This window comes from Ictidomys tridecemlineatus, unplaced genomic scaffold, assembly GCF_052094955.1.
Source record: "Ictidomys tridecemlineatus isolate mIctTri1 unplaced genomic scaffold, mIctTri1.hap1 Scaffold_132, whole genome shotgun sequence".
In the NCBI taxonomy this organism is placed as follows: Eukaryota; Metazoa; Chordata; class Mammalia; order Rodentia; family Sciuridae; genus Ictidomys; species Ictidomys tridecemlineatus.
In genome coordinates, this window is record NW_027521185.1 from 536874 (window position 1) to 557529 (window position 20656).

Below are 20656 nucleotides of genomic sequence, written 5' to 3' on the forward strand. Positions count from 1 at the left end.
ATTTTATATTAAAATCGATAATAATCAATCATCTATTGAATAAAAAACACTTCATTGGACTTCATTAAGGTTTCAACTATTTCTTAGAAATCAAAGCTCAGACCAGATGCAATGGTGCATGCCGTTGAAATAGGAGGATTCCAAGTTCAAAGCCAGCCTCAGCAACTTAGTGAGACCCTTTCTCAAAAAAATAAAAGAGCTGGGGACCTGGCTCAGTGGTTAAGCACCCCTGGATTCAATACTTGGAACCTTAAAAACATCAAAGCTCAAAGGCCTTACAGTAAAATAGTAGCACCTATAGGGAATTATTCTAAAACCTAGCTTTCTGAGAATCATCTACATAAAGGGAAGCTTTCACAGGAATTGCTCAAAAAATGTTAGCTGCTTCCATCAGAATATGGGTGCAAGACCTTCAACTAAAGCAAAGTGTGTTCTCAGAACTACAAAGTGTACAAATGACTATTAGAAAGTTGCTTAAGTAACAGAGCTTGAAATAAATACAACCATTCCATTAATACAACCAGAAAACTTTAGTAGTCTAGAAATCCTAAGTGACAGATAAGAAAATGGCATGGGGCAGGCATAATGGGATAGATTTCCTCCGTTTATGAAAGCCTCTGCTGATTTATTGTGACCACGCTTTCTGGGATTACCTGAGACTGCCCAAGAATCAAGGAAAGTCATGTAATTCTGAAGTTCCCTTTAGATACAATGCCTTTATTATTTTCCAAACATATTAAGTTGTTTTAACCATAGAAGGGCAAGTACAGGCACCAATCGGGAAAAGTGGTTATGATGGTTACTTCAAAAACCACTTTTGAGTTCAAAGATAGCCTTAGCAAAAGCAAGGCACCAAGCAAATCAGTGAGACCCTGTCTTTAAAATTTAAATTTAAAAAATACAAAATAGGACTGGGGATATGACACAATGGTCAAATGGCCCTGAGTTCAACCCCTGGTAACCCTACTCCCACCCCTACCCCCAAAGAAAAACCACTTTGAGTTTATTTTTGCTCTCAAAAAAAGAAGCTTCATCTCGAGTAGGAATCAGGACCCACTCTTGAGTAAACTGCTTTCCACAGTCAGGGATTAATGATTAGCAAACTGGCTGTGTTCCTCCCCAGGTAAAAGAATGGTGATGCTGAAAGTGACTGTACATACTACACATGATTAAGAATCACGCTGTCAAACACAGACAGGTAACAGGGAGCCTGAAAAGTTAGGAATATCCATGGGAAGGGCAAGAGACACAGAGATAAGCACATACCATGGTATTTCTTGTTATCTCATAGATCCCAGAGCTACCTAAGGAAACAAAAATGACTCCTCACTATTAACTCCTAGGTTTACTAAAAAAACAAGCACATTAGATCCATAGCCAGGGATACCAGTACATATATAAATCACTTTGGGAGACAGGAGAGATACTGGAATTGCACTCAGGGCCACTGAACCGCTGAGCCACATCCTCAGCCCTATTTTGTATTTTATTTAGAGACAAAGCCTCACAGAGTTGTTTAGTGCCTTGCTTTTTGCTGAGTCTGGCTTTGAATTCTGGATCCTCCTGCCTCAGATTCCTGAGCTGCTGGGATTACAGGTGTGCACCACCACACCCAGCAGAAATCACTTTTTATGAGTATTTCTTATGGTTCTACAGTTGTATTCATGGCTTATTGTCTTTTAAAGAACAGCAGAAAATGAAATTTTAAAATATTCTTAGCGGTTTCCCAGTACTCATCCCTTCTGTGCCACACCCAGAACTTCTTGAATACCTTCACTTACATAAGACTTATTTACATTTCTTAAAATGTTACCAGAGTGCTGTTCCTAAAACAGAATAATACTGTATTTGCCTTCTAATTCAGTCATGGTTCTACATTAGGAAAGAAAAAAAGCTACCCCATCTTAGAAATCATACAGATTTGAAGACAGATACATACACAAATTTTTAAGTGTCATCACCTGTTAATATAGGCTGAAAATTCCAAATGTTTATATTCCCCCCACAAATAGTTTCCCTAACACAAAGCCAATAGGATTAGAACATAGAACTGTATCTAATCTCCTCTCTTATTAGTCACGAGACATACCACAATTCAGCTTTTTTTATGACCTAGCACCATAATTGACAGCTTCCAGGAATACCACATAACTTTTTTTTTTATTTGTTCTTTTTAGTTATATGTGACAACAGAATGTATTTTGACATATCATACATACAAGCAGTACAACTTCCCATTCTTGTGGTTGTACTTGATGTGGAGTAACAGTGGTCATTTATTCATATCTGAACATAGGAAAGTTATATCCAATTCATTCTACTATCTTTCCCATTCCCACCCCATATTGCTTCCCCTGGCTACCCCCAACCCCCATCCAATTCGGTGACCACATAACATTGTTCACAACATTGCCTAATAAAAGAAACAGACAAAAATAACTTCCATATGGGGATAATACACTTAACCGTTTGTAATTATGTTTTCTGTTTATTCTGCAGGTACTTATCCAGTAATTCATAATTTACCAGAACAAGTTTCTATTTGTACAATTGCTAACAGATTTATATGCTAATGAATTCACAACTAGCCTAGATTCCTCTGGAGAAATCTGTATTCCTCAGAGCCTCCAGCTGCCTTCAAACCATGTGATGAATTATTAAAAATATATATATGCTTGGACTCTGTCATAGAACTACTGAACCAGAAGCTCCATATTTGAATTACTGGCCCCATGTACTTTTTTATAAATCAACTTTATTAACGTATAATTTACTTCAAATAAAAGTACCCATTCTGGTTTCAAGACTATCTCCATCACAAAACAATTCTTGGAGGCTGAAATGCTAATTTTATTAATATTGTATTGGATTATGTATAAAATTATAAAGTTTGGTTATTTAAAATTAAAACTTTATATCTAGGAAAAAAATACCTATTGTAAGTACACTGTTTGGTGTAGTATCCACAACCAAGATCTACAACATCTCCATCACGCTGTGAACGTCAAAACTGGCCTCCTGTTAGGTCCATAAGACTTTTTCCTAAGATTTCATGTTTTTCAATTGTTTAAATAAATTCCTTGTTGAAGTATTAAATTCCTCTCATAATTCTGATATCTAATTCATCTCAGTGCTGACATGTGCTACTGGCTATTCTCATTCATGTTCGATTTTCCTGATTCTTTTCATTTTATTCCAGATGTCTTTAGTTAGTAGGCATGTTGAAATGTAGCATGGGGGATGGGGAGGCAGGGTTTCCCTCTGGGACCCACCAAATACTACAGTGGAAAAAGAATGCACTGAGTCTCACTGCCTGTTACAGATGGCAAGGTGCAAGTTCACCTCCCTGCTTGGCCATGCTGACACCTTTCAAATAAAATATGCACTCGCTGGCATTGCCTCATTTCCGCCAGTTGAGGGTGTAAGATCAGGTTCCTCTCAGCCCCATGGCACCCAGGGAAGGGGAGAGAAGGGATGATTCTACCACTTTGTTGCAGAAGGATGGGAATGGAAGCTCAGTTTCAGCCTGGACCCCCCAACCCCCACCCCTACTTATATTCCCTGGCCCTCTTCTAGACTACCACCTAGTTCTGTCAATCATGGAATGAAAGATCAGCACCCTGCTGTTGACACCACCTGGCAGGGATATTGATGAACACTGCCTGCTTCCAACAAGCAGAGTGCGAAGATCAATTTTTTAGCTCTGTCCTGCTGTAGCTTTAGGGGTATGGGATATGGTTTTTCCCTTGGTATTGGATACAGTAGGGAAACAGACATTTAAGTTTTTTGGGTTTTTTTTTTTTTTGGATAGGGGAGCAGGGCAGGAGGGCAGTTCCTATAACTGTAGCCATTACTGACCAGAAGTTCCCACAATACTCATTCTAAAACTACACAATTTATGAGTTTTGTGTCCTTAGGCATCATTAAGCAAATCCAGAAGATTCACCGTCATGCCTTTTCTCAAGTCCCTAAGTGGTAGACACTCTGGATTCTTTCTACCTTTCATGTGCTTTTTTGTTGTGTCATGTTCAAGGTTTTTAGTTTAAGGGAAAAGATCTTAAGGGGAAAAAGTTTAAAGGAAAGAAAGGGGCTAACACTCTTTGCAGAACTAGAACTCTTAGAGATGTATATTTTTAAGATGCCCTCTCAATGATTTTGATGCACAAATGTACAGAAACAGCAGCAATGTTCAAGGACATTAGAAAAATCAGACCCACTAAAGGAGGTCACCAGACAATCCAATTGTGGATAATACTATGTGTAAGGCGACCTACTTGTATACTTTTGTTTGAATTTGTTCATTTATTCCTTATAGTAATTTTTATGTGACAATGATTTAAATTATCATTTTCCTTAGTATTTCCTATAAGGAAATACTCCTAGTTTAATAGCCAAAGATCACACAGCTCATAAATAATGGAGATAGAATTCAAAACCATGCTCTTTTGCTCCCTGAGTCCACATTTTTACAAACTACTCTCTCACACAATGCAAAGCTTATAAAACTACCTTTAGTATACATTTTCAAAATTTACTCAAACACATTAAGGCATTATCCTCCTGTAATAAATAAAGTAAAGGAACATGGGAATCAAAAAGGATTTGCCTTAGGCTATAAATTCAAAGAACTCATTGGCATTCCCCCTGGGTTGGGGGTGCAAATTATTAAGTCCTAACTTCTTAGACTAGCTCTTCATAAACTGATACCAGCCTATATTTTCCAAAGTTAATTCACGTTTTAAGGCTTTAAGCTCCGGACAGGAAAAAATTGTACTTCTGTTAGACTACACAGCTGTTTAGAACCAACTCAGTAAGCACTGACTTAATGAATGAGAAGCAATGAACCCAGCAAGGGGGGAAAAAAAAGTAATGACTCAAATGCAGAGCAACTAAAATGGAACCGGACCAATGTGCATGTCTTATTTGACCCTATATCTGTCACTAAACTAATCATGTACATCTATCTCAGGCTCTATAAGTTTTATTATCAAAGTTAGACACAATCACAATTCTCCCTCACCTCACCCCTATTGCCAGGGATGGAACTCAGTGCCTTGTTTATGAGGGACAATACTTTATCACTGATGATTAGATGATTACTAAATAATCTTAGCCCAAGATCACAATTTTAGACATTTTAGCTTTCTATGCCAAACAAAAGGGAGACAAGGGGATTCCCATTTCTTTCCCTTAGTAAAAGCAAAGAAATCAGGTCACATGACAGGCAGGTATAAGGTGGAACTGAAGCAAAATACACCCAGTCTCTGAATTTGGTTCTTAGCTCCAAATCTTCTTAAGAGACAGACCATTCGTTGTTCTTTTGCCCTGGTGATCTCCCTTCTTGTTTATTTGGCAAGCTTCTCATTGTCTTTCAAACCCACCTTGATCAACGTCCTCCTGAACACTTCTACTGCATGTTCTATACTACCACCATTCTTGTGGCCCCTTTCATTGCTGCTGTTTTCACAGTAATTGAAACCATTTATTTGCACACAGATTGTTCACACTAGACAACTTCTTGAGAGATGAAACAATGCTTAATTCTTTATTCCAGTGTGTGCCTGGAACCTAGCTGCACTGAATACATATTTTCCATTAAGTTTCTCAAAGCCAAGTAATTTTCCCCTAAAAATCCCAAATCCCCTTTCTCATCAGTCCCTTGTCCAGGTACCAGGTTAAGCCTGTGGCTACGTGTAGAAAGATCTCCCCGGCTTTAGAAGATGGGGGTGGGGGGAAATTTTCACGGGAAATGCACAAGAGTCATGGGTGCAGAGGCCAGAGCAACTGCAAGGTTAGTCATCCACAGTTCTTTCTGCTGTAAAATCTGAGCCCTCCCCCACAGTGCTCCAACACTGTGAACACAGCTCCTTGAACTGAGGCGTCAGCAGGTAAAGCTACATTTCATTTGGTGATCTACTCTAAAACCAACTGGCCATTAGCTCCCTCAAGTAGCAATCTGTCCTGCCTTATATGAGTCTTTACTTTTTTAACTGCAACTTATTGGTGTTCTTGAACAAATCAGTTTTACATTTATTCTCCAACTATAAATGATGCCATTAAGTCCTTCTAAGTGCATGTGAGAAGAGGTGGGGAGGGGAGAGAAAGAAAGTCATTATGCAAAGCCGTGAGACAAACAATTAGCGCAGAGTGGGAAATGTCGGCCTTCTGTTATTCTCTCATAGGCCTCTCTAGACTCCATTTATAAAGTACATCATCTCTGAAATCCACCAAGTTTCTGTAGTGAAGCACTCCACAAAAAGCTATGTCTTAGGTGAAATACCACAGCTGCACCTAACTCCACATAGCTAACCCTATACTATGTATAACCATGCAGCCCATGCCCAATAGTCCAGGTGACTCAAGACACAACTACCTTCTCCAAAAACGCTGGAGGCAAAAGGCTGGCACCTCAAAAACACCCTCAGGTAGCCCTGGATGATTCTACTGCAGCACTCACATCTCATTTTTGGAAAGCCCTATAACTCAAGTCTGAGGACAGTGTCACAGAGTCAATAAATTCTAAACAATCCTCATTAAAAAATACTCCCACACATATACTGATTACATATCATTACAGGCATTTTCCAAATGATGGTATGGTCCTCATTTATATTTTTAAAAGTATAAAAAGATGCTTTGATACATTATGACAACATCACCTGAAATAAATCAAACTAATATATCAAGAACAAACAAAAAGGGGCTAGGGTATAGCTTAATGGTAGATCATGTCCTTACCATGTGCAAGGTCCCAGGTTCAATCTCTAGCACCAAAAATACTATAAACCAACAACAGTCAAGAAAAACCTCACAAAACAAAATGAAACTGCAACTTAAAACATTCTCTGATATGTTAGTTCCAAATAAGAACAATTCCATAATGTCACCTTTTGTTTCATTATGCCAACCATCTGGAAAAAGACATAAACATATCAGTTACATGCCTATTTATGCTCTTAACATTCACATTCATACCACACTCACCATTCACTACAAATACCAACTACATATCTAATAATAATGAAAGCAAATAAAATGCACTGAAACACATTCTACATGTTGTTCTAAAGGTTTAGCATATGTTTTTACCCTTCAAAACAACCATATGAGGTAAAAACTACAATTATCTTATTTCCTAGCTACAGTTTGGTTCAATGACCCCTCCAAACACACTGTCTTTATCTTTTTTACTTTGGTTTATGTCTCTTATTTATTATCAATAATCAGGTTCACTATAGATTATTCTGTGACTGGGAAACAAGAGCACCAAAGAACTGAAAATATACCATCCTTTTCACTCACAAGCTCTGGTTTGCAACATTAATTCACAAAAGATAAAGGCAGCAGACAGCTCCCATGAAAGGAGAAGGAGATACAAATGCAACCACATTATAATCTGAGAAGCAATTAGGTCTCTAACTTGGAAAGTTAGGTATTTCCAGCTAAATACAGAATGGTGCATTTCCAGTGCCATTAACTTTAGGAAGACTGCAGCTAATCTCAGTGAATCCATAAATAAAACCCACTCTGTGAACATTACATAATTCACCCCTCAGCCTCTCATTTCCTGGACAGCAATCAGTTCTTGAAAGGCAATCAACTTCTTTCTCCCCATGGAACAGGAAAAAAATTCTAGTGATACTGTGTACACACCAAGACATATTCACTAAACTCGTCTCTTTGTGATTTTTGTCTCCCACCTAATTATAGATGAAATATGATTTACATTCCTTGTTCAAGTGTGATATATTTAATAGATTATTCCACATCAGTTTATCCAGTCAAGTCAGAACGACAGTAACAATGTTAATCAAGGTTAGGCCTACGTATCAACTTTAAGCTTCATATAGTTCAATGAAATTATCAAGAGTTGTGGGACACCATCAATATGTTTTGCTCTCTGTGTCAAGAGATTCAGAGTATTTGTTGATTTCTCCTTCATGTTCTATTTCACTCATAGTGGGGGAAAAGAATATGTGCAAAATGTGTGCTGAAACTCGGCCCCACACGCTCCATGGTGGGGATGCTGAGGGCCCAATCTAAGAAGAAGGATGCTATCTTGCTACCTGGAGCATTGACACCAGCTAAGCCATCAGGTCACATTTCCCTGTTCTGCTGGGAGACTGGAAAACCCAAGCCCCTCTGTGAAGGAACTTATCTTCTCCAGCCACCTCATCTTCTCATTCCGTCCTCTGGAACTAATTTTCCCTCAACTCCCCTTCTTCCAAATCAGGGCAACTATCTCTCTCAAACACTTTCCGATAGCATACAACCTTCTCCACTGTTCAACTTGCACTGATCACTCCCTCCATTTGTTACTAATTAAAATGTGGTTCTTTTATACAGGGTCTCAGTACTCCACCTCAGGAGCTTCCTATTCATTCTTCTAAACCTTACAACTTATAGTTCATTGCTGGTGGTGTTGAAACTATCCTAGCTCCTGGTTATAACTATAACATGAGTTTTCTAGCCTCATGGAAAAGAAATATACATCCTGTGCCTAGTCTACCTCTTTGAGCTGAGCAGACTGTCTCCCTTCTCCATCGTTTCATTGCCTACAAAAGTGAAATGTATTCTACTGCACTACTGTAAAGTGGAATGAGCTAATGTAAGTGCTTAGCAAAGTACCTAGCACAAGGTAAGTGCTGAATGTTCTTTAACCTATGCTCATTCTTTCTTTGAGCTCATAAACTGACATGACAAGAAGAGGGCTGGTAGCTTAGATGTGGTCAAACAGCCATCTGGGGCCATGGTCAAGATTAAAGACACTAATTCTACCATATACCTTTCCATCAATCACTTGTCTGATAAACCAAACATTCACTAGAAAATTGCCAACAGAGTATTGTACCAAATTCTGCAGGTTTTAGAGGAGATAAAACTAAAACGTGGTACCTACATATAGGAATATGAAGTCTGATTTTAAAAAAACTGTCTTGTATAATTACAATAGAACTGATGAGACACAGTGATGACAGTAATCTCCAAGTGGGGCACTGAAAGATCTGGACAATTAAGAAATATTTAAGCTCAAGCCTGCTAAGTTTCAACTTACTTCTCTGGCCAGTCATGGATCCTGAGAATCTGTTATTTGGGTCTGGGCCTCAGTGAGCAACGGACAGTGGTGGAAGTGTGTTCAAGTTCAAGGTATGCTACAGCAGGTGACTGAGAGCACTTACCCAGGGTCAATTCAAAACAATCTAGAGATCAAGGACCAAAAAGATGACCTTAAACACATATCTTTAAAATCTAGTTATTTATGAAAAACAGTTCCTTGAAAATAAAAACAGACTTTTCATGTGATCTAGAAATTTTACTTCTCTGTGTATGTGCGTGTGTATATATATATATACACACACACATATACATATATCAATATCTATGTCTGTACATACACACAGAGAGAAAATAGAAAAGAGGATTGCAAAGAGACTTGCACATCCATGTTCATAGCAACACTACATATACAATAGCCAAGAGACAGAAGCACCTCACATGTAAAATAAAAATGAATGGGTAAACAAAACGTGGTATAGACACAGCGGGCCAGACAGATCAACAGACAGCACCAGGGGGGAGGCCCGGCGGGGAGGCCGGCGCTGCCAATGGGGCCGCGCAGAAAGGCAGAGGGGGGAGGGGGCGCTTACCTCTAGCGCTTCAAAAATGACAAAGCTGGTCCTGGCAAACCCATGAATGATGTCCTCTTCGGCCAAGGTGGACTCTCGCCTCTTCCTCCGCGGGGGTCTGGGCCGGGACCTGGCGGAGGACAGGGGCTTCCCATTGTCTTCCCTGTTGGAGCCCGAAGACGAGGCGAGCGAGGGCGCCCAGGTCCAGCCAGCCCCGCCGCCGCCCGCAACGCTGTCCCCAGACCGCCCCGGAGCGCCTCTCCCGGTCTCGCTGCGACCGTGACCGCTGCTTTTTGCGGAGTCCATGGCCCCGAGTCGGGCCATCCATGGCTCTGCCACGCCGGGGTCCCCGCGCTCGCCGCCAGCGCACCACAGGATCCAGCCGCAGCCTCACAAAAAAATTGACACGGAGCCCTCCCTCCCGCAGCACGGCGTCCCTCCGCCCCGCGCAGACGCTCGTGGCCCGCACCCGCCGGCGAGCCCGCAAAGGTCGCGGCAGAGGGGGGGCGCGGAACTTCGCCCGCCCCGGCGCAGGAGAAAGCCCCAGCCGCTGCTCACGCAGGAAACTCACCGCCGGGCCGCCGCAAGAGGTCCAAGCCGGGCAGCCAGCGGCGGCCAGGCAGGGCAGCAGCCAACAGTATCACGTGGGCGGCTGGGGGCCCGCAGCGCTCCCAAGCCCAGGACGTGCGCGCTGGGGCGGCCGGGCATGCGCACTGGGGGTAGCGGGGCGCCGCGCGGAGGGGGGGCGGGTTAGGGTTAGGGCGAGGGGGATGAGCGTTGGGGGAAGCGCTTGGGGATGGGCTGAGCCCCAGGGCATTCCCCCTGGGCGACCCGTGGGGTCCAAGGAGGGTGCTCAGGGTGGGGACGCCAGGGGGCGCTCGGGGCCAGGGCGTGCCCAGGCACCGCAGATGGATCAAGCATCAGGCCAGGCCCCCGCAGCGCTCCTGCAAACATATTCTTCAGTTTCTGCCATATGAAGCCAATGAAAGATGCCTGCGGGTGACCAAATGATTCTCATGCAAAAAAGTGATTTGCCTGCTTTGGGTTCAAGTCATCAGATCAATTAGAGAAACATAAAGATAGTAAAAAGAAGACATATGTTAGTGCGATTCTGCAAGGCAAAAATTCCTTTGACAAGACTTCTTTATTGATTACATGCCATCTATCCTTTCACATCTCTCTTCCTTGTTTCCTAAGCCAGGTTATTCTCACCACTTAAAATGTAATTTGCACAATCCACCTTCTATGCACTCTGTTCTGGTTACTGTGCTATTATTAGACTACCTCAGCTTCACAAGATCTTTTATCAAAGCTCATTAGCATTCTTTAACATCATCATGATTATTGCCATTATTATTAACTTTTGCTCTTCTCTGCAGAATATTTTCTCTTTATTGCAACACTTGGTATGTTCTCCCTATTATTTAAAAGCTGGTTCACACATTGGTGTAAAATTTGCTTTTGTTGTAAATTAACTCTGATAAATCAGAGAACCACAAAGAAAACAAATTATTCAAGATAAAAATAGACGTATACTTGGATTATTTGTTACTGTTCCTTATCACTTAAAATCTTCACTATCGGTAATGTCTCTTGAAAACTTTTCTTTCTGACACAGTATTGGTTACTAATTGTGTTTACTATCAATAATATTTGAATTTTGTGAAATTACAACCAGACTTAGAGTGAAATTACAAAATGAAATTACAACCAAAAATATAATGGAGGAGGGGAACTGAAATAAAAAAGGGAAATTATAACTCACCCTTTAAAAAAGAAAGACTTTAATACATTATTTGCATTGCAGAAACCCATTGTTTTCAATCTGGGTCTTATCTGCAAAGACTGAAAACAGTATAATGTGTTTGTTCTGTTCAACACATAACAAATGTTTACTTTTCTTAGATTCTTCCCATTAGGTACCCCAAGCCCTCCACTTAACACTGTTCAAAATACAAAGAGCATGTCAGTTTATCTTCTCACTTTGCCTTAGCACCTCCCTTACACAAACACACTCTGGGGACTGTCTGTGGTCCAGCCCATGTTTGCAAGAGATCTAATGATTATCCAAATTATTTTTGTAGAAAGCAATCAAACTATAGCAATCTTACAATCACCATTGATAATGGATGTCAGAATCTTTGACAAATAAAGTCTCAAAGTGTCCCTCTTCATATCTCTTATTAATTATAAGGAGAAATAGTACTTTAACATTGCAGACATTTGGTGAGTTCTGCCTTAATCAAATGACTCAAAATATTGTACCAATTACAAGAGCACATAAATTTGGATATAATGCATTGAATACACATTAATACCTATATGATATTCCTTCAAAAAATTTATGATGCTGGAGGTGGTACTCAGGTGTGCATGTTAAGCATGTGTTCGGCCCCTGAGCCCTTCCTTCCAAAAATATTTAACCTGAATCTAATCATTAAGAGACAGCCAGGCAAATTCAACTTGAGGGACATACTGAAAACTGGCACGAATTCTAAAAAAATGTTAATACTATAAAAGTGAACAAATAAAAAAAGACTAGAAAATTGTAACTCAAGGGAGGGTAAAACATAGAAAAATTGAATGTAACAGATAATCTTGGTTATATCATGGAATGCAAACAAATAAATAAAACTACAAGAACTGTATTGGAACAATTGTGAAAATTTTAATATAGAGTTTATTTTCAGATAATAATATTGGATCAATGTTAAATTTCCCAAGTAGTCGTATTGTGGCTATGTAGAAGAATGTCCTTTTTCTTAAGAAATATATGCTACAGTATTTAGGGATGAAGTGTCAGGATGCCTGCAATAAATTATCCAATGGTTCAACAATACCTATACACCAAGGAAAGGAGTACAGAAACAGAGAGCAAATGTGGCAAAATGTTAGCAATTGGTAAATACAAGCTCCTCATTATACTTTGCCTGTAACTTTTCTGAAAATTTGAAATGTTGCAAAACAAAAAAGCTTGGGAAAACCTATTAAACCAAAATCCAGCATTTCTTAGGGAAAGAAGTCCTGGGTTTAATTATTTACATTAAGCCAACATGCTTTGCTTTGAGAAAACACAGAGGTCTCCAAGTTTGTGGAGCAAAGGGAGCAGGCTCAGCACCAGGTATACAAAAAACATTGCTATGTAGACTCGAAATTTCAGGACAGGTTCTATCTCTCCAGCCACAATGAACCTCAGATCAAAAATAGTAACCCCCCCCCAAAAAAAGAACTGTGTTTCCTGAACATGTACAGATTTCTTCTAGTCATTATTCCCTAAAAAAATCCAGTATAAAATTATTTACGAGACTTTTACATTGTATTAGATATGAGTGGTCCAGAAAGAATTTAAAGCATATAGGAGGATGTGTGAAGATTCCATGCAAACACTATGCTGTTTTTACATAAGGAACCTGAGCATCCTCAGATTCTGGTATCCATAGGAGGTCCTGGAACCAATTCCCTGCAGACATGGGAAAGATTGCATATATTTATGTAGTTAAATATGACATCAGAGATGCTGTAGTACAAACAGAGGCTCAGAGAGATATGTCTCACCCCATGTCGCACAACGTAACAATAGAGCTGGATTCCGAAACCAGGAGTCCTGTGTTCTATTAACATTTGAGGCTTCCTCATGTACAATTATTTCTACAAAACAACAACAATCTAAAATTTCCTGAGCTATTTCAGTTTAATAAAAAGTTTGGACTTTTTGCATGAACAAGTGCTACCAATTCCTCTCTCTTTTTCTACCAATCCTCTATGAAAATGAGACTACAAAGCAAAACCTGAAACATGTAAGATTTTTGGAAGTTAATAAAGTCAAGCCTATAATAGGAAATTACATAAATAGAAAAGTATGAGGTTGTGTATATCCTTTTATAAAAACAACAAGACAGAAATTCAGATTAGTCTATATACACTACAGAAAAATGAGACCTCATTTAAAATGCAAGTGAATGTTTTTGACTCTAAAGTTCAAGATGTGGTTTGCTATTTAATGGAACTTCAAATGATCAGTAATTTAGTTAAATTCTGACCTAAAAGCCTTTTCCTTCTACCACTCTGCTTAGTATATGATATTTCTTTGGTCTGCTGTTGATCTAATCAAGGTCTTGCACATACTAAGCAAATCTCTACAACTGAGCTATACCTCCAGCCTCAAATATATGATTTGTTTATTTTAAGCACCAAAAAGCATTCTTGAGATGCAAACTGTTAAATATTTTCATCTTACTTTCTAACTTGAAGACAAATGATATTCAAGAATGATTTCTGTTGTTGCATTGTTGAATCCATAGTGAAACTCAAGTTTCTTATGCCACTAAAACCCCTGTTGTATGCAAGGAAATTCAAGACTGCAGGCAAAGAGGTCTAACAGTGGCATTATGTCTGTGAAGAGTGCTGCCCAATACCTCTTCTACCAGTCCTCCATGAAAATGAGACTACAGCACAGCAGGAAAGACAATAACAACATTATAGCCCAAGTGACCTTAAAAGCAAGCAAACCCTATTATTTGAATGGAGTAATGGATAGGCCTGAGCATTATCAGTCACTCTGGATGTGACAGAAGTACACTTCTTGTTAGATCATCAGAAAAAAAAAACCTTTTCAGCATTGCATTTGTCTTGAGCAAGCCAAAGAGAGATGTACAACAAAAATGCTACATTTAATACAACTATTTTTTTTAGAAATATTGCATATTAGAGAATAGAGTCTTAAAACTAAAATTAATGTGGTTTGTTAAACAAACTCATTCTTTCTATGCACCCAGGTCGCTTTGGTTTTGCATGCAATATGTAAAGTTCCTTAGAAATCTTTTATCTCCCTTGATAATAAATGTCCTTCCCTTTTCTGGATCAGGTATTATAGCCATCTTCTCTGGTAAAATGTGGACAATTTTTGACATGTGAACAGTGTATGTATTCTTCATTTCCTTCCTTATGTATTATCCTGGCATAACTTAATTGTTCTTAGCTGAAATGTTAAAACTTCATATTCAGGCATATAGTGCCACATATGAAAATATCTTCCACCTGATGCCAATCTACAAATTCTTACTCTTTTTCAATATTTATTTATTTAGTTAGTTTTTTTTAGGTGGACACAATATATTTTTTTATTTTTATTTTTATATGGTGCTGAGAATCAAACCCAGTGCCTCATCATGCTAGGCAAGCACACTACCACTTAAGCCACATCCCCAGGCCCCAAATTCTTACTCTTTGCAAAAGAAAAATAATAATAATATTAGGCTGGGATTGTAGTGTGGTGGTAGAGCACTTGCCTACCATGTGTGAGGCACTGGGTTCAATTCTCAGCACTGCATATGAACAAAGGTCCATTGGCAACTAAATATATATATATATATATATATATATATAAAATGAAAATAATAATAATAATAATAATAATAATAATAATAATAATAAATGGTACCACAGTCCCAAGGCAAAGAAAAAAGACCTTCATGGCTGTACTAAAATTATTTCAGGTGGTAAGTGTGGCTCAGTGGCAGAGCACGTGCCTCATATATTTGAGGCGCTGGGTTCAGTCCTCAGCACCACATAATAATAAATAAAAAAAAGGTAATGTGCCCATCTACAACTAAAAAAATTAATAAATAATAAGTTCATTCACCCTCAGCTAGGTAAACATAGAGGAAGATTAGGAGGTAAGTTGGCCACATTTATCATCATACATTCAATCAATACATTCACTGAACACTGTATTAAACCAACCCCTTCTACTAGGAAAATAGAACTCTTTAAATAGAAAATAAGTAGACAGTGATGGACAGCAATACTATCCCTGCCTTCACTTTAAGTTCCCAGGACTTTGGCAAACTTTTGAATCCTCTATTTTCTGGACATAAAATCTCATTTACCAGCTCTCAAGGGAAGATAAATTGAATGATCTGTGAGAGCACTCTCTCCCTCTCCCGCCCCTCACCTCATTTCATATTATATGGAGAAGAATGACTCTTTAAATTATGGGTAGCAATAGCTTAGGATTGTGATTATGAACAACATGACCCGACGAGTAAGGGAATCAGTTTGCAACTGAGATCCAGCTTCCTGATTCCACAGCACTGAGTTGGATACCTACGAGTCATTCTGAGGATGCTTACCTCAAGGGTTAGCGTATTAGTACCACAATCTGCTGTCTGTAAACTGGAGACTCAGATCCAAATCCAAGAGCCTTAGAGCCAAGAGCATATATGGTGTGAGTTTTAGTCTGAGGGCAGGAGAAGGCCATTTCCCATCTCAAGCAGGCAGGTCAAAAAAGAGAATTCCTCCTTTTTCTGCCTTTCCATTCATGCCCTCAGTGGATTGAAGCAGGCTCACCACACTGAGGAAGGCATTTTGCTTTACTGAACTTACAGCTTCAAATGCTAAATCTCATCCAGCAGCACCCTCACAGACATTCCTAGAAATAATGTTTAGCCAAATGTCTGGGTATCCCATAGCCCAGTCAAGTTGACACATACAATTAAACATCACAGGTAGAAAGCTAATGTTTACTGGCATTTACAAACATGCCAGGCACCATCGTAGGTGCCTCACACACATTGTCTATGCCACTTAACTGGAGTCTATAGGAAGGTGTGGAACCTGTCTACTTTGATGAACATTACATTCCCATCCTCCACATAAGTGATAAGCACACGATAAATATTTGCTGAATGAATAAAATGAATGGAAAGACCTCGCTGAATCCTCAAAAGAATTCTGTCAAGTAGACAAGGTAGATTTTAACCTCATTTGACAGATGAAGAAACAGAAGCTCAATGAATTTGAGAAGATTGTCATCTCACTAGAACTTCAAAGAAGGATTCTCTACAAATCCAAGCAGCTTCCCAAATTATAAGGTTGAAATAGGATTACTACTGACTGATGAAAAACACTTTGAATACTAGACCAAACTAGTGGAAGTCAACATGCTGACTCCTGCTCAGTAGAACCCCTGCCACTCAAACAATCCTCCATTTCTCTTAGTAGAGGATGAAAGAAACATTTTCTTTATGAATGTTCCCAACACAGTGACATCAGATGTGATTTAACAGACCATATATTTTAAGGTGAGTATGCTATGTGATCAGTGTGTCTTTACATCAGCATTTCTGAGAGACTGACACAGCAGCTATTACTTGTCTCATTTTACAGACTAGGAAAATATAAGCAATGAACTAGAAAGCGATTCGAAATGATTAGAATCACAGCCGGGAACAGGGGTGCAGGCCTATAATCCCAGCAGCTCAGGAGGCTGAGGTAGGAGGATCACAGATTCAAAGTCAGCCTCAGCAAAATGAGGCACTAATTCGTGTTTTAAATAGCTATATATATATTAATAGGTTATATTAATGGTTAACATGCTTGCATATCAATAACTGCATGCTAGTTACAGATTTAAAGTTTTTAATGATACCCAAATATTTTTCTCTACATAATGACAGAAATTTTGCCTTTGAAGACATAATCTACTTATTCTTTCTCCTCTTACCTATTATATATCTGTAAATTTTTGATTATTTCGGGCTATCAATAAATTTTATAAAGCCATCCAGAAGAAAAACTTACAATAATAACTATCATAGATTAACTTTTGGACTAATATTATGACTACAAGGGGACTACTAGATCCAGCAAGTTCTTTTCATCCAAGGCTTTCATAACAAGATGAGGGAAGGGAAGTTTGATGACTTTGCTTGGTTATTTGTAAGGGACAGACTGGGGCTTAAACTAAGTTGCCCTGATTCTGTATTCTCAGCTCTGTTTTCCAGACACCAATGTCGAACAATAACATGCAGAGTGTTCAATGGAGTATTGTTGATGATAAGTCACAAAATTTTTCAGTTACTTGGGAAATGAGGTGAATAAAAATAACTTCTGCATGGGCAAAAATGAAGGGACAATACAAAGCCAAAGCTGTCGTGTATAGATATTTTCTTTCCTTTCTTTCTTTTTTTTTAACGTAGCATTCTTTTTAAAATATTTTATTTATTGATCCTTCATTCTTTTTAAAATATTTTATTTATTGATCCTTATGTGGTGCTGAGGATTAAGCCCAGTCCCTTACACATGCTAGGCACATGTTCTGCACTGAGCTACAACCGTAGCCCCTCAATATTTTCTTTCTTTTTGATATTTTCTTTAGTTGTGCAATTTAGAGGCATATTGGCCCAGGTGGAGGAAGTACAATAAAAAACACACAATAACAACGACAACAAAAAGCCAACCCACAATCACAATGTGCCCTTCATTGTCCTTGAGAGAGCCCCTCTCCAAATATTAACTGTAAGAAGACACTTTATTGGAAGTACACATTTTAAAAAAATCTCCTCCCCTAAAAATAATCCTTTCAGAGATGTATGTACACACCCTGCCAGTGTGGAACATAGCTCTACAGTTCAAGCATTTTCCTGTCCTACTTAAGATTTCCTCCTGTTCCAGTCCTCTTTGAAAACTGTTCTTCAAAACATCTCATCAGTGGGAACTCTGTAAACCCTTTGCGCTTTCTTTCTGTTCTGGGGGTGACTTGCCTTTCACCTTTGACTACTGGTGTTTGGTTACTTGTGTCCTTGCTGATGTGAACCTCATGACTCCTTGCCATATCCCTTTTCTATCTTTCCAATCACTTGACTCCTTTCTCTTTCCAACCTTGTTTTTCCAAGTTGACTTTCCATGTTTTCCTGAATTATCTGTCATCCATTTATTTCTCTAAATTGTTGCTTTCCCTTATGGGTCTCTGAGTAATCACACAGTCTTTGCCCACTGATTCAGAGTTTTGACATGCTTTATGTGATGGCATATTTCCACATGTTAAAAGATTTAAACAGTCTGTATACTTCACCTACAATCTGTAATATCACTTCTCTAGGTGCAGTTAAAAAATTGCCTTCTGCATAGACACTTTGTATCTGCTAAACACAACTACCCAACCCTTTATATATATAACCTTCAGAGCCCCAAGTCAAAACCCTGGATGCTTCAGAGGAACAAAGGAAAGATGAGGCTGGGAGAAGTAGGAATGGTTGGGAGACTTGTCCTGGAACATTCTTGCTAAATTCCAAATCAACAGCTGGGTGCGGTTGTGCACCATGTTCCCAGCTACTGGGGATGTTGAGGCAAGAGGACCTCTTGATCCCAATAGTTCAAGACCAGGCATGGTAACAAGTGAGACCCTGTCTTAAAAAATAAAAATAAAACAGCAAGGACCCTTGGTAGGAAGTCTAATGGACAATGATCACCAATGCTTAGAGCTTGCTGTGAATTAGGTGATTTCTAACCTTGAGCAGAACTGTGGAGACTGAAGCCAGGGCTCTGAAACCCAGTGTTCGAGAAGGAAGAAACCTTCCTTCACCTTTCTCTTATTTCTCATCCTTTCCTTTCCTTTTCTCCTCTTGTCCTCTCAGGAATTTTATTACTCCTTTCTATAGTTTAGATCTGGAATGTTCCCCAAAGCCTTGTGTGTTAAAGCCTTGGTCTCCAGGGCTGGGGTTGTGGCTCTGTGGTAGAGAGCTTGCCTAGCTTGTGTGGGCACAGGTATCAATTCTCAGCACTGCATATAAATATATAAAGATTTATTGACAACTAAAAAAAAGACTTGGTCTCAAGCTTTGGAAGGTGGTGGAACTGTTAAGAGGTGGCACCTGGGGGAAGGTCTCCAGTCACTGGGGGAGTGGCCTTGAAGGGCTCAGTGGGACCCCAGCCCCTCCTCTCTCTCCTCCTTCCACATCTCTCCTACAAAATTAATGGCTCTGTGCTGGCCTTGGGTTCCAGCCACAATGAGCTGCCCATGACCAGAGCCCAAAGAGCAGCATGTCCTGGTCATGGACCAGAACCTCTTATAAGTTGATCATCTCGGATCCTTGTCAGTAACGCAAAGCTGACAACACACTCCTCATGCCCAGGACCCTGAACTCAGGCTGAGACTAGTGGAGCACTGTTAAGGTAGGATTTTAATAACTCAAGAGATTTTTGTGGGTCTCTTTTGGAACTTATCCACCAGTTATCATGGTGTTGCTGTGGGAAAGTATTTCTCTGTTACAAAGCAGCCCGAAGAAAACAATTAGTGAATGAAAAGGAGGAACACAACTTAATTGTCAATTGTGAACTCGCTTTTGTGTTTTGCTTTCCAGGCTTAGAATTTGCATTCTATTTTAAAGCTCTTGCTCTCCTCAACTAAATCTGTTTGTCAAGATGTGAATAAAAATGGTTATTACATTAGAGCCAATAGAAGACAGACAATATGGAAGTTTACTGTTATGGTGCCTAGACTTAAGTGTCTTGAATTCTTCCTGTTATTATCTTTTAAAACCCCACCATCTCAAGAAGGAGAAGTTCATATTAGGCTTATGAAGGAGAAGAAGCTATATAAATGAGGGTGAAAAGACCACAGAGGACAGCTATTTCTCTTCAAGGCACAGGGTAACAAAGTCAAATAAGAGAGCATGTGCTTGAAAAAATCCTGAGGAATTCAGAATAGCTCAGATTAACACAGTCTAAATTGGTCTTACTCATAAACTGTTTATTTGAATCATGAATTAGTTTGCAGGTTGTTTGTAATACTTTATAGCTCTTCAACAAATACATTCAATACAAACAGGAAACCAGAATTTAAAACATGCTGAATAGAATTAGGCATGCAGGAAGCACTCAATTCATTTTTTTAACTTGATATTTTGCTCTCAGTTTATTAAAAGTTACATGAAAGGGAATGCATGAATGGTTTTAATGCTACTGAACACTATACAGTAAAAAGTGCAGAAAGCCATTAATATCCCTGGTGACAATTCTCAGACAAGTTGAAGATGGAAAACAGTCCTATGCTAACATAGTCAAGTTAAGTCTTAGCTCTCAATTTTTTTATCTACACATATGAAAACTCACCTTATTAAAAATTCAAGAGAAAGTCACCACCTTATTCATACTGATCACAAGCCCAAAATATAAGCTCTATTAATTTATATATTTCTTCTCATTTTTCCAACTTTTTAACATTTCATTTTGAATGACCTTGAAAGTGT

General features: G+C 39.1%; 1 protein-coding gene across 1 annotated transcript in view; it reads right to left on the bottom strand.

Moving 5' to 3' along the window:
- The window catches only part of LOC120888046 (autism susceptibility gene 2 protein homolog), a 95804-nt gene extending 85513 nt beyond the window's left edge, over positions 1-10291 (bottom strand). The window contains exon 1 of the mRNA XM_078035914.1: positions 9648-10291. Coding sequence (XP_077892040.1) covers positions 9648-9950 — 303 coding nt within the window. The 5' untranslated portion in view covers positions 9951-10291. The remainder of the gene's footprint in view (positions 1-9647) is intronic.
- Positions 10292-20656: the final 10365 nt, after the last annotated feature.